Source organism: Artemia sp. Qi Xiang Cuo, chromosome 16, assembly GCF_049724085.1.
Source record: "Artemia sp. Qi Xiang Cuo chromosome 16, ASM4972408v1, whole genome shotgun sequence".
NCBI classification, from domain to species: Eukaryota; Metazoa; Arthropoda; class Branchiopoda; order Anostraca; family Artemiidae; genus Artemia; species Artemia sp. Qi Xiang Cuo.
The window spans coordinates 7,135,251-7,149,364 of NC_142809.1; the positions used below are offsets into that span (position 1 = coordinate 7,135,251).

Sequence of the window (14,114 nt, forward strand, 5' to 3'; positions counted from 1 at the left end):
ACTGGATCTCTGTCCGTTTTATTTGTGCAAAATAATTAAATTAAAGACAGTACGTTAAAAATACATAATAATTGGTTTATTACAATAATAGTGATTAGAAATGAAACGCGTCATTACGTTGGGCTTTGCCCCAGGGAAGAAAATTTATGGAGGGAGGGAAACAAAAAGGTGAATTCCCCGATCATTAATTTTCGTTTTTTTTAATGCGGGAGTTGTTCGGGAAAATTTCGATACCCCCCTCCCATCTCACCCCTCCCTGAAAAGATAAATTAGTGTGGTACATTTGCATTAAACATGTTGAAATCAAATATATTTAATAATGTAAAAAAGGCTAAGAAAATACAAATTCAATTCAAACACGAGAATCAGACCTGTTTCATTTGAAGGTGGTATTAACTCTCCAGGGACAAGGTAATTACTCTGTGCCGGGTCACAAGCCATATAGCACCAATTCAACCTCATATTCCTGAAACAAGAGGGGCATCTATTGACCATTGCAGCTGCCATCCCAATATCTGTAGTCATTTTGTCTATCTGGCGGGGAGAGCAGCACGTCCGAATTTGCTCCTCACCGGCCTCATCTGCTCTTTTCCCTGGAATAAAAGATTAAGGTAAAGCCTTAGAATAGTGGCTCTCCAGAAGGGGATATGCTAAAACACAAAGGATGAGATTTTTATATTTCTAATTTTATGGTGATTTTCTTGGTTTTGTCCGCGTTTTTGACATTCCTAACCACTGCCCCCCCCCCATCCCTCCTAATAGACTCTTATATTTTAATCTTAGTTTATTAAAATGAAAATGTGAAGAGTAAAATTTTAGTATTAATATTAAAAAGCATATTAATCGCAGGGTAGTGTACTACTTTTTGTTAATTTTGGTACTGGACAAAATTCCATCCCTGGAAAGTAATTTCTACGTTGCTTTCCAGGAAAAGGAATTCCATCCCTGGAAAAGTAGAATTTCGGAGATAGGAAGTATTCTTGTAATGCAATCTTTGCTTGTGTTCATGCAGAGGGGTCAACCACCATGGGCGCCCATATGGGGGGGGGACAGGGGGGCTCCCGCCCCCCCTTGGTTGAATGATGCTGCCTTATATTTATATTTTTGTTCTGAGATTTCTATTATATAGCATTAAAAGTGCCAATTAGACGAGGTTTGCCCCCCCCCCCCTGGAATTCAGCTTATGGGCGCCCATGTCAACCACTCTAAACCGCCTAGAGTACACCTAACTAGCCCGTCCTTAGCTTTTAAAACTGTTGACACGTTCAACATCCCCTATCAACTTCTATCAAAATTTTAAGGAAATATAATTTGAGTAATTAAGCAACTTTGGGAGTTCCCTGTGGTGTTTGAAAATTCGCTAATGAGTCCTTTGTCTTTGAGAAGGTTAGTCGACGATGAGGCTCGTAAAATGACTAAGGTATCAAATGACATTGAACTAATTTTTACAGGATCCACAAATATTCACTTTTGGCATACCGGAATCAGGCTAACCTCAAAATGGAAAGCTCCAGTCACCTTCGAAAAAAATAGATTTTTAAACTCAAGATGTTTATGAGTGGTTCCTCAAATTTGAGCAGTTCATAGCAATGATAGCATTTATTGAAGTCCAAATGGCAGAAAATGAAGTCTAAATGTGGACAACATATTTTGATTTTCCATATAATTTACCCATTTCTGCATTTTCGACAAAAACTGCGTATATGCAAGGGATATACTGCATATTTCTGCAGTTTAAAACAGATTCCAACAAAAGTTATTTGAGCTGGTTAATAGCTGACTCCAATATAGTTCATACAGAAAGTTCAATCATCTTATAGCTTTCAAGACTTTAAGGATGTGGTATGGACCCGGGTTTTCGTCCGAATTACTTTGTTGTTTAACTTAATTCAAACCTTCCCTTTCGGTTGGAAACACAAATTTTCATTTCAGTTTAAATTGTGTCCTGATCCGGCTAGCAAACTGAGAGAAAATAGGTCTCAATAGCCGGTGTATAGATAGGCGGAGAAAGCTCAGACAGTGGAGAGGGGTGGTGGGGGTCGGTTAATTTTTCTTGTTGAAAGGAATCAAGGTAGCACAATGCATTTTCGGCCATAGTGTTTCGATTTTACCAGGGGAAGGGGTTATTCGTACACAGCTCTCCCCCTGTGTTCAGGTATGACAATATGGCTCAAAAGTACAATTTAATTCTTTATTTAGATTAAAGAAAGTAAAAATTACTTTAAGATTGGGGCAAATCTGCAGTGAAATTACGAAGCTCAGCGCCATTATATTACGAACTAATTTTTTCCGTTATACAAACTATTCAAAAACATTGGGGGCCTCTGCTGACTAGGCCAGTGGGTTGATTTTGGATAGGGTTTCAATGAGCGAACGACTTCTTTAAGAGGCTAGATTTGGGGAGAGGAGCCCAGTGTCGTTGAAATTTAGCTATGTGAAAAAATAGAATCCCTAGAAGCTTGAATTACGTGGAGTAGTTTTTGAAAAAAACTTAAGGAAATTTTATACTAGAGGGATGTTTTTTAGATTACCGGGGCCTACCCCCCCCCCCTCCTTAAAACAGGGGTCGGAAAAAGCCAAAACATTTATGGTGCCGATCGGTTTTAAACTTCTATCTTTAAGTCCTAGGGCCAAGAGAAACCCAATGCACAGGAAAAATGGGAAAAAAATAGTTCCCTTAAAAAAATGGAGTCCAAAAAGGGCCAAACCTGTTTGTTATTTTTCGGCGACTTCAAACTGACAACCACAGGTTCCACGAGTAAGGTTTAACCACAAGTTAGGGTTAAGGGAACTGTAGTTTACAAAACATTCAGGTTTGGGGCAGGGGCTCCAAAAAATACTGTCTGAAAAGGATATTTTTGGTTTTAAATAAATTTATACAAAACTGTACAGCAAAAAAGAAAAAGAAAACAAAGTTAGTTAGAAGTATGTCCTACATACATGTAAAGCAAAAAACCAACGAGAAACGGCTCCCATTCCCAAACTCCTGAATTCGTCACTGCCCTTCAACCACGTGATCACCATTGTGGGAATTAAGCTTAGTGAAGATTTGAATCGTTTGAGGTTTCTATTGTATGAAGTAGTTTAAAAAAAAAATTATAACAAGAAATTGCTAAACAAAAACAAAGAAAGATCATCATAAACAAGCTTACAAAACCATTAAAAAAACAACAAAAGTAACATTAAAAATAAACCCACTAAAAATTATAACAAGAAATTGATAAAAAAAAAGGACTATCTTCATAAAGAGGCTTTCAAACCCCTTAAAAAAACAACAAAAATAACATTAAAAATAAACTTACTAAAAATTATGACAAGAAATTGATAAAAAAAAGGACGATCTTCATAAACAGGCTTTCAAATCCCTTAAAAAACAACAAAAATAACATTAAAAATAAACCTACTAAAAATTATAACAAGAAATTGATTAAAAAAAAGGACGACCTTCATAAAAAGGCTTTCAAACCCTTTAAAAAAACAACAAAAATTACATTAAAAATAAACCCACTAAGATTATAACAAGAAATTGATAAAAAAAAAAGGAGATCTTCATAAAGAGGCTTTCAAATCCCTTAAAAAACAACAAAAATTACATTAAAAATAAACCCACTAAAAATTATAACAAGAAATTGATAAAAAAAAAAGGACGATCTTCATAAAAAGGCTTTCAAACCCCTTAAAAAACGACAAAAATTACATTAAAAATAAACCCACTAAAAATTATAACAAGAAATTGATAAAAAAAAGGACGATCTTCATAAAGAGGCTTTCAAACCCCTTAGAAAACAACAACAAAAATAACATTAAAAATAAACCAACTAAAAATTATAACAAGAAATTGATAAAAAAAAAGGACGATCTTCCCAGACAGGCTTTCAAATCCCTTAAAAAACAACAAAAATAACATTAAAAGTAAATCTACTAAAAATTATAACAAGAAATTGATAAAAAAAAAAAAGGACGATCTCCATAAAGAGGCTTTCAAACCCCTTAAAAAAAATAACATTAAAAATAAACCCACTAAAAATTATAACAAGAAATTTATAAAAAAAAAAAAGGACGATCTTCATAAAGAGGCTTTCAAACCCCTTAAAAAAAACAAAGCCGATTGAGTCAATACTACAATGGATATCGCAAGGTTAGACTGCTATACAAAATAGCTCTGATTTCACCGTTAATTTCCGTTGGTTTTTTTTCTGTTTCCTCAACCTTGCGAATTTCTCCTTCATGATTCAGGTGGAATTCTTTTCGATAAAAGCTATAGCTTTTTCTTATAAGATTAATTATTTTGATCACGAACTGCATATGATAGAAGAACTTGTCGAGCCCTGGTGTATGAAGTTTCAGAGAAAAGATCGCCATACATTTTCAACAGAAAAACACCTATAAGCATAAATCCTAAGGGTGGTCAGTAGCAAGCCTTAAGATCGTATCTGACATTTTTAAACTTCTGAGATAATTCTTGTAATTAAGAGGGGAGAAACTGAACTTCTGTAGTAGCTAGTTTAGAAGGGAAGTGAAAAAGATTACCAATTTTTATATTCGCTTTCAGTTTAAATGCATCCCAGCAGAGATAATGCCAGAAATCCTTTCTCCCCCTCCGTGGAAAATTTCCCCATAAAATCCCCCCTCACAAGGAAAGTTCCTCCAGAAGAAAACTCTCCTGGAACATTTTTTCCGTATTTAACATTGAGCAGCCAAAGAAAAAAAAACAAATGAAAAGAATTCCGTATATGAATTACAGCAAATTTTGGTCAAAGTTATGTTCGTCTTGTCAACATGAACAACAGAACAAGCAACATCTGTGGGGCAAGGCCAAGGCTGTACCCAGAATTTTTTTTCGGAGGGGGTTTTACTCAAAGATTTTTTTTTTCGAGGATGGGAGGGGGGTTACAAAAAAACTCAAAAAACGTATACAAAATTTGTTTATATCCATTTTTGTTACGTTTTTACGAGTCAAACAAACATTTCGGGGGGGGGGGGTTCAAAACCCCTAGCCCCTCCCCCCTCTGGGTGCGGCATTGAGGGAGGCCGTCAAGATTTAAGAGAAAAGATCTCCCTATATCTCCAACACTTACACATCTATGAGCATAAATCCTAAGAATGTGTCACTGGCACACCTAAAGGTCGTATCTGACATTTTAAACTTATAAAATAATTGCCAAAACCGTTTACCGTGCTATTCTAAAAGGGCAGATCAGCAAGTTTTATTTAAATATAGGGGATGTTTTTTTTAATAAACATACTAAAATGTTTTTTCTCAAAATCTAGAGGGGGCAATTACCAACTCCACCCTAGCCACCCACCACCATTGACTGTCACCATTGTGGGAAGTAGGTACGGAGGAGGGTGTCCAAGATTTTCCAAAACACCAACTGGACTAAAAATGACGGAACGAAAATACACTCTTTCGTCTTTTGACTAAAAATATTTTAATCACACATTGAGCCGCCTTCTCTATATTTCTCTGCTGATTCTCCCTATGGCAAGAGGTTAGCAAACGGTCTGGACAATTGTCTCACGAGTGTAAAAAAAAAAAAATACAATCAGATACGACCTTTAGGCGTAACATCGGCCATACATGTAACTTAAAACGCTGTCTTCTGCTGGATTTAAAGTAATAAATGAAATCTAAGGTGTTCAGTGCATATTTTGCCAACATGGTATCGTCAGAGCGGTATAATATGCTTATTAAAGATTAATAGCGAGTAATTATTTTGAACCAAGTGTAAGTCATCAGGCTCTGATGAGTTAATCCCTGGGATTAGAGTAAAGGATTGCTAAATGTTTTCAAAAAACTGGCTCATCCCATTGGAACTACCGTCAAAAACACGTTGTATCCACAACCGTGAGGTTCTGTGCCAGGGACAACGACGGGGGAGAGTAGCCCCCCCCCTCCCGTGGAACAAGAAGACGCTAAAAAGGGATGCCCCTTCACCGTGCAATTTACTAGCGGTACTCATCTTCTGATCAATTTCAAGTCATTGGGTTTGATACAAAACAATAACACATATAATGTTATGAAATTTAAATACTTAGGAATTGACAGGACCTAAGGGCTTCTCTAATGTCTCCAATTGATTCAGTCGGGTGTATTTGGCTGAAAACTGTACAAATGTATACTGTGAATTTAAATTTTTGGCGACAAAATTAAGAAAACTTAGGCAACTAAAATTGCTTCATGCGCCCCATCGCCTTAAACCACGTCACAACCCTCCAACCACGTGATCACCTTCAAGATTTGGTTTAGGGGACCATCGTTTCTCAGCCTAGGTGTCGCAATCCCATTCACAAAGGGTCACAGTCAGTTAAAAATGATTAAGCAAAAAAGAATCTCATTATTAATTAACAGGTCCCAATCAAATACACACAAAATAAACACATAATTAAAAATTACCCAACCAAACAATTACTAGACCTAAGGATGTCAAACTCAAATAACTGGAAAAATCTAAACCCATTCTCAGGTTTTTATCTATTCCGCATGGTTGACATATACGATGTGTAACTTACCGTCGATTGAAATATCACAGCCAAGACAGCTTACCTTATTTTTCAAATAAATATATAGGCCTATTCAGCATTGACTTATTTATCCATTAAACAGCTAAATAATAAAAATAAAACTAGAAATAAGAAATGAAACTTACGAAGATCAGCAAATAGTTCTGGACAAACTTCACCAAGTTTGGTCACGGAAGTCTCATCCTCCAGCATCTTTCCTTCTCCATCGTAGAAAATATTGTATTTATTGTTCTTGTCTATATCGTACCAGACACAATGTCCGTCATTACTATCACCATACGGCTTCCAAGTATCGTTTCGGCTATTGAGCTCCAGAGATTGAAAATTAGTCTCGATTCCTTTATTTGAACCATTTAGGTTGGGGTTGAATTGAGATTGCAATGCGAGAAGATCTACATCTGAATTTATCTGGAAAAAAATTGACACACGATATAACACCAATAGTAGCGCAGTAGCACAATGGTTATGACTTGCTGCAGCGCAGTGGATTTGTCTCTGCTTGGCAACATGGGGCCCTGGGTTCGATCCCATCTGCCACAGGGCATATGGGACAAGAGATCCGTCGGTAACATAAACTCTCAAAAACAACTAAAGATACTCAATACGTCACAACTGGCCCAGGAGAAGCTTTTCACTTTTATATTAGTTATGATATATCAGCTATTGAGTAACACACATGCCCCTTGCAGCGAAGTCCTGTTTTGCAAGCGATCTTCCCACGTTTCGTTTAATCAGCTTGAATACTGCTTAAATCAAGCAGATGTCGTCAGCCAAAGCCTAGTATCTATATTTTTCAAAATTTCGGAAAAATCTCTTTTTTTAATTTTGGAGTGAAAGAAATAGATGAAGATATATAATTTCATCAATGGGTGTTCACGAGTCCGTTTTCTTCCCGTCTTTGCCACTTCATTTCTGATGGACGTAGATACTATGTTTGGTAATTCGAGTATGTCCGTGGTAGGTTTTGGACGCGGAAATTTAGAGATACCTATTTTTGCCTCTGTAGATACTAGGCCGCATTGCAGAAAATACAGTAAATAGAAAAATTCTGAATGCGCCATTGGATTTACCGTGTCAAGATTAGAGGAAATCCACACTCATCTCATCGAATTTTGTGCAGATACTACGTTTTTGCAGAGGATAGGCGATTGGTAGCAATATAAGGATTTTTTTGCATCAGTTAATTTTTTTGAACAGAGAAACTATTAGCCCCTTATCTCAGCTTTTTACTTAAGTAAGCTTTTACGTACACCCCTTTGATAACAAGATTTCTCAACATCTGTTTATGTGAGCCAAATCATGGACTTTTTCGGACATTGGCTCTACAAAGTCCTAAATTTTCTTTAATTTTGGGCCACTTCTTATACAAATTATCAAATAAAATTCGTTTTTAGTATCCCCCCCCCTCAAAAAAGTCCTGCCTACGTGTCTGACAGAAATTACAAAATTAATCTCTGTCGGCAATATCACCCTTAAACTTAGAAAACAAGAAGAAGAATTCGTGTTCTGTCAGGCAGGGGCACCAAAATTTTAATGGAAAAATTTAGAGTGCTTCTTCTAAATAAGTGCAAGGCGATTCTTGTAATTCGGCTCATTTCACGGTTACAAATTGATCCAGTGGATGACCAAAAATCAATTCAAAAATATTCCGATCAGATATGATAAGGTCTTAGGAAAATGTCTTTACTACTCTTTACCTATAAACGTCTTCTATCAAATCACAGCTTTAATTACTAGTGTCCTACTAAGACTTTTGCCTAGTGATTGACCAGTTACATAAACATTTCCACATAAGAACTAGTAACGTCTTGAGCAGTGGCGTCATTTGGGAGGGGGAGCATTTCAACATAAAAACGTCATAATAGCTTGTAACACATAACACAACCAGTTACATAAACATTTCCACATAAGAACTGGTAACGTCTTGAGCAGTGGCGTCATTTGGGGGGGGGGGCATTTCAACATAAAAACGTCATAATAGCTTGTAATAATTAAAGTAGTTATATAACAAATGCGTCACCCTACATTCGGTTTAGATTTGCCAACATTTTGGTCCATTAATATGTCCCCTGAGCAACCCAAAATGTGTCATTTTTAGCTAAAATGTGTCCATCTTGAAATCTCAAAAACTAGAGGTGATTTTTTAGTATCAGTTGTACTATTGACCAAGAGATGTCTTGTAAACCTCCTTCAATGTAGCCAGTTAACATCAAATATAATGAAAATGAAAAAAAAAACATATAAAACATTCATACAAAATGAATTAGTGTGAAAGTACGAAACTCATATAAACATGAAAATCCCTTACTTTGGCAAAAAGTACTTTACTTACGACATCTCTGGCAAAACCTGGATGCTAAAAAAAAGAACACCGAGAAAAAGCCCTACTTTGGTGAAAAGTAACATTTTTTCTTTACCAAAATATTCAGTTCGGAAATGTTTCGTTTTATGTCATAAATTTACAAACTATTTCCATTTTTGCCATTTTATGTCTCAAATTTCTAAAACGTGTCACTTTTTTGCCCTTTTGTGAAATTGCATCCCAGGACATAGGAATGTGTCCTTTTGACATAAAATGTGTCCAGTTGGCAACCCTGATTTAGTTTTCTAGACAGCCTAATTACAAGTAGACCAAATCATTTAAAAGCGAATGATCACAAGTTTAGGTTAACTGAAATCTTTATTACTAAGATACGTTAAATTTTTATGAAATTCTAAATAAATAGAATCCATGACCAACTCATTCTGGATATGGAAAAGAGAAGTGTACAGAAGGACATCCTACTACCCATTAAAGATATGTACGACCACCTACAGGCTGAACTCCTACTTCCTGGCCATGGGCTAGCCCTCACTGAATATACACCAGACGTGATGCTGTCCTACCGAGGGAATCCTGTAGTCCCAGTAAAAAAGGATGATCGACAAGCATCAGTCACATCTCCTTGTGCCTTTAATAATTGTATTATTGAACCACAGTCTACTATCGAGACAACAGTAGAAGGGGAGGTGCTACTCCGGTACGAACACCGTGCTGCCACCTACAACTTTTTTACATAGTATAATGAGGACAGGGTCAATGACCTCTTTCTCCATGGTCTCTTTCTCCAGGTGTGTTTTTGGCACGCTCTCAGCGAATGTTATGATCCAGAAATAGTATTTGTTGTTGTTTCCGAGGCAAATGTCAAGGTCAATGTTGTTGTTGTTGTAAGTGCACACTCTCAGCGAATGTTATGATCCAGAAATAGTATTTGTTGTTGTTTCCGAGGCAAATGTCAAGGTCAATGTTGATGTTGTTGTTGTAAGTGCACGCTCTCAGCGAATGTTATGAGTTTCCAAGATACCTAACCTGACATGACACATGACACATGACACGAAACATGACACATGACACGTGACGAATGACACATGACATATGACACAAGAATGACGTAATCAACTAGGACAAATGGATTTTCTGAGAAATTGATTACATAATCGGTAGAACCATATCAGGAGGTCGTGACGGGGGTCCATATATGGACATAGAATGACTTAATCGACTAGGAAAATGGATTTCTGAGAAATTGATTAAATAATCAGTAGAACCATATCAGAAGGTCATGACGGGGGTCCATACATGGGCATAGAATGCCGTAATCGACTAGGACAGTTGGATATCTGATAAATTGATTAAATAATCGCTAGAACCATATCAGCATGACGGGAGTCCATACATGGGCATAGAATGACGTAATCGACTAGGACAGTTGGATATCTGATAAATTGATTAAATAATCAGTAGAACCATATCAGGAGGTCGGGAGTCCATACATGGGCATAGAATGACGTAATCGACTAGGAAAATGGATTTCTGAGAAATTGATTACATAATCAGTAGAACCCTATCAGAAGGTCATGACGGGAGTCCATATATGGGCATAGAATGACGTAATCGACTAGGACAGTTGGATATCTGATAAATTGATTACATAATCAGTAGAACCCTATCAGAAGGTCATGACGGGAGTCCATACATGGGCATAGAATGACATAATCGACTAGGACAGTTGGATATCTGATAAATTGATTAAATAGTCGCTAGAACCATATCAGCATGACGGGAGTCCATACATGGGCATAGAATGACGTAATCGACTAGGACAGTTGGATATCTTATAAATTGATTAAATAATCGGTAGAACCCTATCAGGAGGTCTTGACGGGGCTCCATATATGGACATAGAATGACGTAATTGGATTGGAAAATGGATTTCGGAGAAATTGATTAAATAATCAGTAGAACCCTATCAGAAGATCATGACGGGAGTCCATAAATGGGCAATGAATGACATAATCGACTAGGACAGTTGGAATATTTCAGTAGTGTTTTGTTGCGGCTTACCTTAAGTCACAGTTACATTCTCTTGATTTTTCAAAGATCATTTTCGATTTCTTTCGTTGAAATGCAAGAGTTGGATTATTTCAGTAGTGTTTTGTCATGGTTTACCTTGTCACAGTTACATTCTCTTGATTTTTCAAACTTTATTTTGAATTTCTTTCATTGAAATGCAAGAGTTGGAATATTTCAGTAGTGTTTTGTTGTGGTTTACCTTGTCACAGTTACATTCTCTCGATTTTTCAAAGTTCGTTTGAATTTCTTTCGTTGAAATGCAAGGGTTGTATTATTTCAGTAGTGTTTTGTTGTGGTTTACCTTGTCACAGTTACATTCTCTCGATTTTTCAAAGTTCATTTGAATTTCTTTCGTTGAAATGCAAGGGTTGTATTATTTCAGTAGTGTTATGTTGTGGTTTACCGTGTCATACTTACATTCTCTCGATTTTTCAAAGTTCATTTTGAATTTCTTTCATTGAAATGCAAGAGTTGGAATATTTCAGTAGTGTTTGGTTGTGGCTTACCATGTCACAGTTACATGCTCTTGATTTTTCAAAGTTTATTTTGAATTTCTTTCTTTGAAATGCATGAGTTGGAATATTTCAGTAGTGTTATGTCGTGGTTTACTTTGTCACAGTTACATTCTCTTGATTTTTCAAAGTTCATTTGAATTTCTTTCATTGAAATGCAATTGGTTGAATTATTTCAGTAGTGTTTTGTCGTGATTTACCTTGTCACAGTTACATTCTCTTGATTTTTAAAAGCTCATTTTGAATTTCTCTCGTTGAAATGCAAGAGTTGGAATATTTCAATAGTGTTTTGTTGTGATTTACTTTGTCACAGTTACATTCTCTTGATGTTTCAAAGTTCATTTTGAATTTCTTTCGTTGAAATGCAAGAGTTGGATTATTTCAGTTTTCGTGGTTTACCTCATCACAGTTACATTCTATTGATATTTCAAAGTTCTTTTGAATTTCTTTCTTTGAAATGCAAAAGTGCGATTATTTCAGTAGTGTTTTCTCGTGATTTACATTATCACAATTAAATTATCTTTATTTTTCAAAGTTCATTTTTAATGTCTTTAGTTGAAATGCACGAGTTGGAATATTTCAGTAGTGTTTGGTTTACCTTGTCACAGTTACATTCTCTTGATTTTTCAAAGTTCATTTTGAATTTCATTCATTGAAATGCAAGAGTTGGAATATTTCAGTAGTGTTATTTCGTGGTTTACCATTTCACAGTTACATTCTCTTGATTTTTCAAAGTTCATTTTGAATTTCTTTCATTGAAATGTAAGAGTTGGAATATTTCAATAGTGTTTTTTCGTGATTTACTTTCTCACAGTTACATTCTCTTGATTTTTCAAAGTTCATTTTGAATTTCTTTCGTGAAATGCAAGAGTAGGATTATTTCAGTTTTCGCGGTTTACCATGTCACAGTTACATTCTATTGATTTTTCAAAGTTCATTTGAATTTCTTTCGTTGAAATGCAGGAGTTGGATTATTTCAATAGTGTTTTGTCGTGATTTACTTTATCACAATTACATTCTCTTGATTTTTCAAAGTTCATATTGAATTTCTTTCGTTGAAATGCAAGAGTTGGAATATTTCAGTAGTGTTTGGTTTACCTTGTCACAGTTACATTCTCTTAATTTTTCAAAGTTCATTTTGAATTTCTTTCGTGAAATGCAAGAGTTGGATTATTTCAGTTTTCGCGGTTTACCATGTCACAGTTACAATCTCATGATTTTTCAAAGTTCATTTTCGATTTCTTTCATTGAAATGCAAGAGTTGGAATATTTCACTAGTTTTTTGTTGTGCTTTACCTTGTCACAGTTACATTCTCTCGATTTTTTAAAGTTCATATTGAATTTCTATCGGTGAAATGCAAGAGTTGGATTATTTCAGTAGTGTTTTGTCATGGTTTACCTTGTCACAGTTACATTCTTTGATTTTTCAAAGTTCATTTAGAATTTCTTTCATTGAAATGCAAGAGTTGGATTATTTCAGTAGTGTTTTGTCGTGGTTTACCTTGTCACGGTTACATTTTATTGATTTTTCAAAGTTCATTTTGTATTTCTTTCGTTGAAATGAAAGAGTTGGAATATTTTAGTAGTGGTTTGTTGTGGTTTACTTTGTCACAGTTACATTCTCTCGATTTTTCAAAGTTCATTTTGAATTTTCTTTCATTGAAATGCAAGAGTTGGATTATTTCAGTACTGGTTTGTCGTGGTTTACCATTTCACAGTTACATTCTCTTGTTTTTTCAAAGTTCATTTTGAATTTCTTTCCTTGAAATGCAAGAGTTGGAATATTTCAGTAGTGTTTTGTAGTGGTTTACTTTGTCACAGTTACATTCTCTTGATTTTTCGAAGTTCATTTTGAATTTCTTTCGTTGAAATGCAAGAGTTGGAATATTTCAGTAGTGTTTTGTCGTGGTTTACCTTGTCACAGATACATTCTCTTGTTTTTTCAAAGTTCATTTTGAATTTCTTTCGCTGAAATGCAAGAGTTGGATTATTTCAGTAGTGTTTTGATGTGGTTTACCGTGTCACAGTTACATTTTCTTGATTTTTCAAAGTTCATTTTGAATTTCGTTCATTTAAATGCAAGAGTTGGAATATTTCAGTAGTGTTTTGTTGTGGCTTACCTTGTCACAGATACATTCTCTTGATTTTTCAAAGTTCATTTTGAATTTCTTTCGTTGAAATTAAAGAGTTGGAATATTTCAGTAGTGCTTTGTCGTGGTTTACTTTGTCACAGTTTCATTCTCTTGATTTTTCAAACTTCGTTTTGAATTTCTTTCGTTGAAATGCAAGAGTTGGAATATTTCAGTACGGTTTTGTTGTGGTTTACCTTTTCACAGTTACATTCTCTCGATTTTTCAAAGTTCATTTTGAATTTCTTTCATTGAAATGCAAGAGTTTGAATATTTCAATAGTGTTTTGTTGTGGTTGACCTTGTCACAGTTACATTCTCTCGATTTTTCAAAGTTCATTTTGAATTTCTTTCGTTGAAATGCAAGATTTGGATTATTTCACTAGTGGTTTGTCGTGGTATACCTTGTCACAGTTACATTCTCTTGATTTTTCAAAGTTCATTTTGAATTTCTTTCATTGAAATGCAAGAGTTGGAATATTTCAGTAGTGGTTTGTTGTGTCTTACCTTGTCACAGTTACATTCTCTTGATTTTTCAAAGTTCATTTTGAATTTC

At 35.3% G+C, this 14,114-nt stretch overlaps 1 protein-coding gene across 3 annotated transcripts in view; it reads right to left on the reverse strand.

Moving 5' to 3' along the window:
• Positions 1–14,114, reverse strand: part of LOC148942518 (NPC intracellular cholesterol transporter 1-like) — a 179,094-nt gene that overhangs the window by 120,487 nt on the left and 44,493 nt on the right. For all 3 annotated transcript variants that reach the window (XM_089102558.1, XM_089102556.1, XM_089102557.1), the window contains exons 3-4: positions 6,651–6,933; positions 372–593 (exon numbers count right to left, since the gene is read on the reverse strand). In XM_089102558.1, coding sequence (XP_088958684.1) covers positions 372–593; positions 6,651–6,933 — 505 coding nt within the window. The remainder of the gene's footprint in view (positions 1–371; positions 594–6,650; positions 6,934–14,114) is intronic.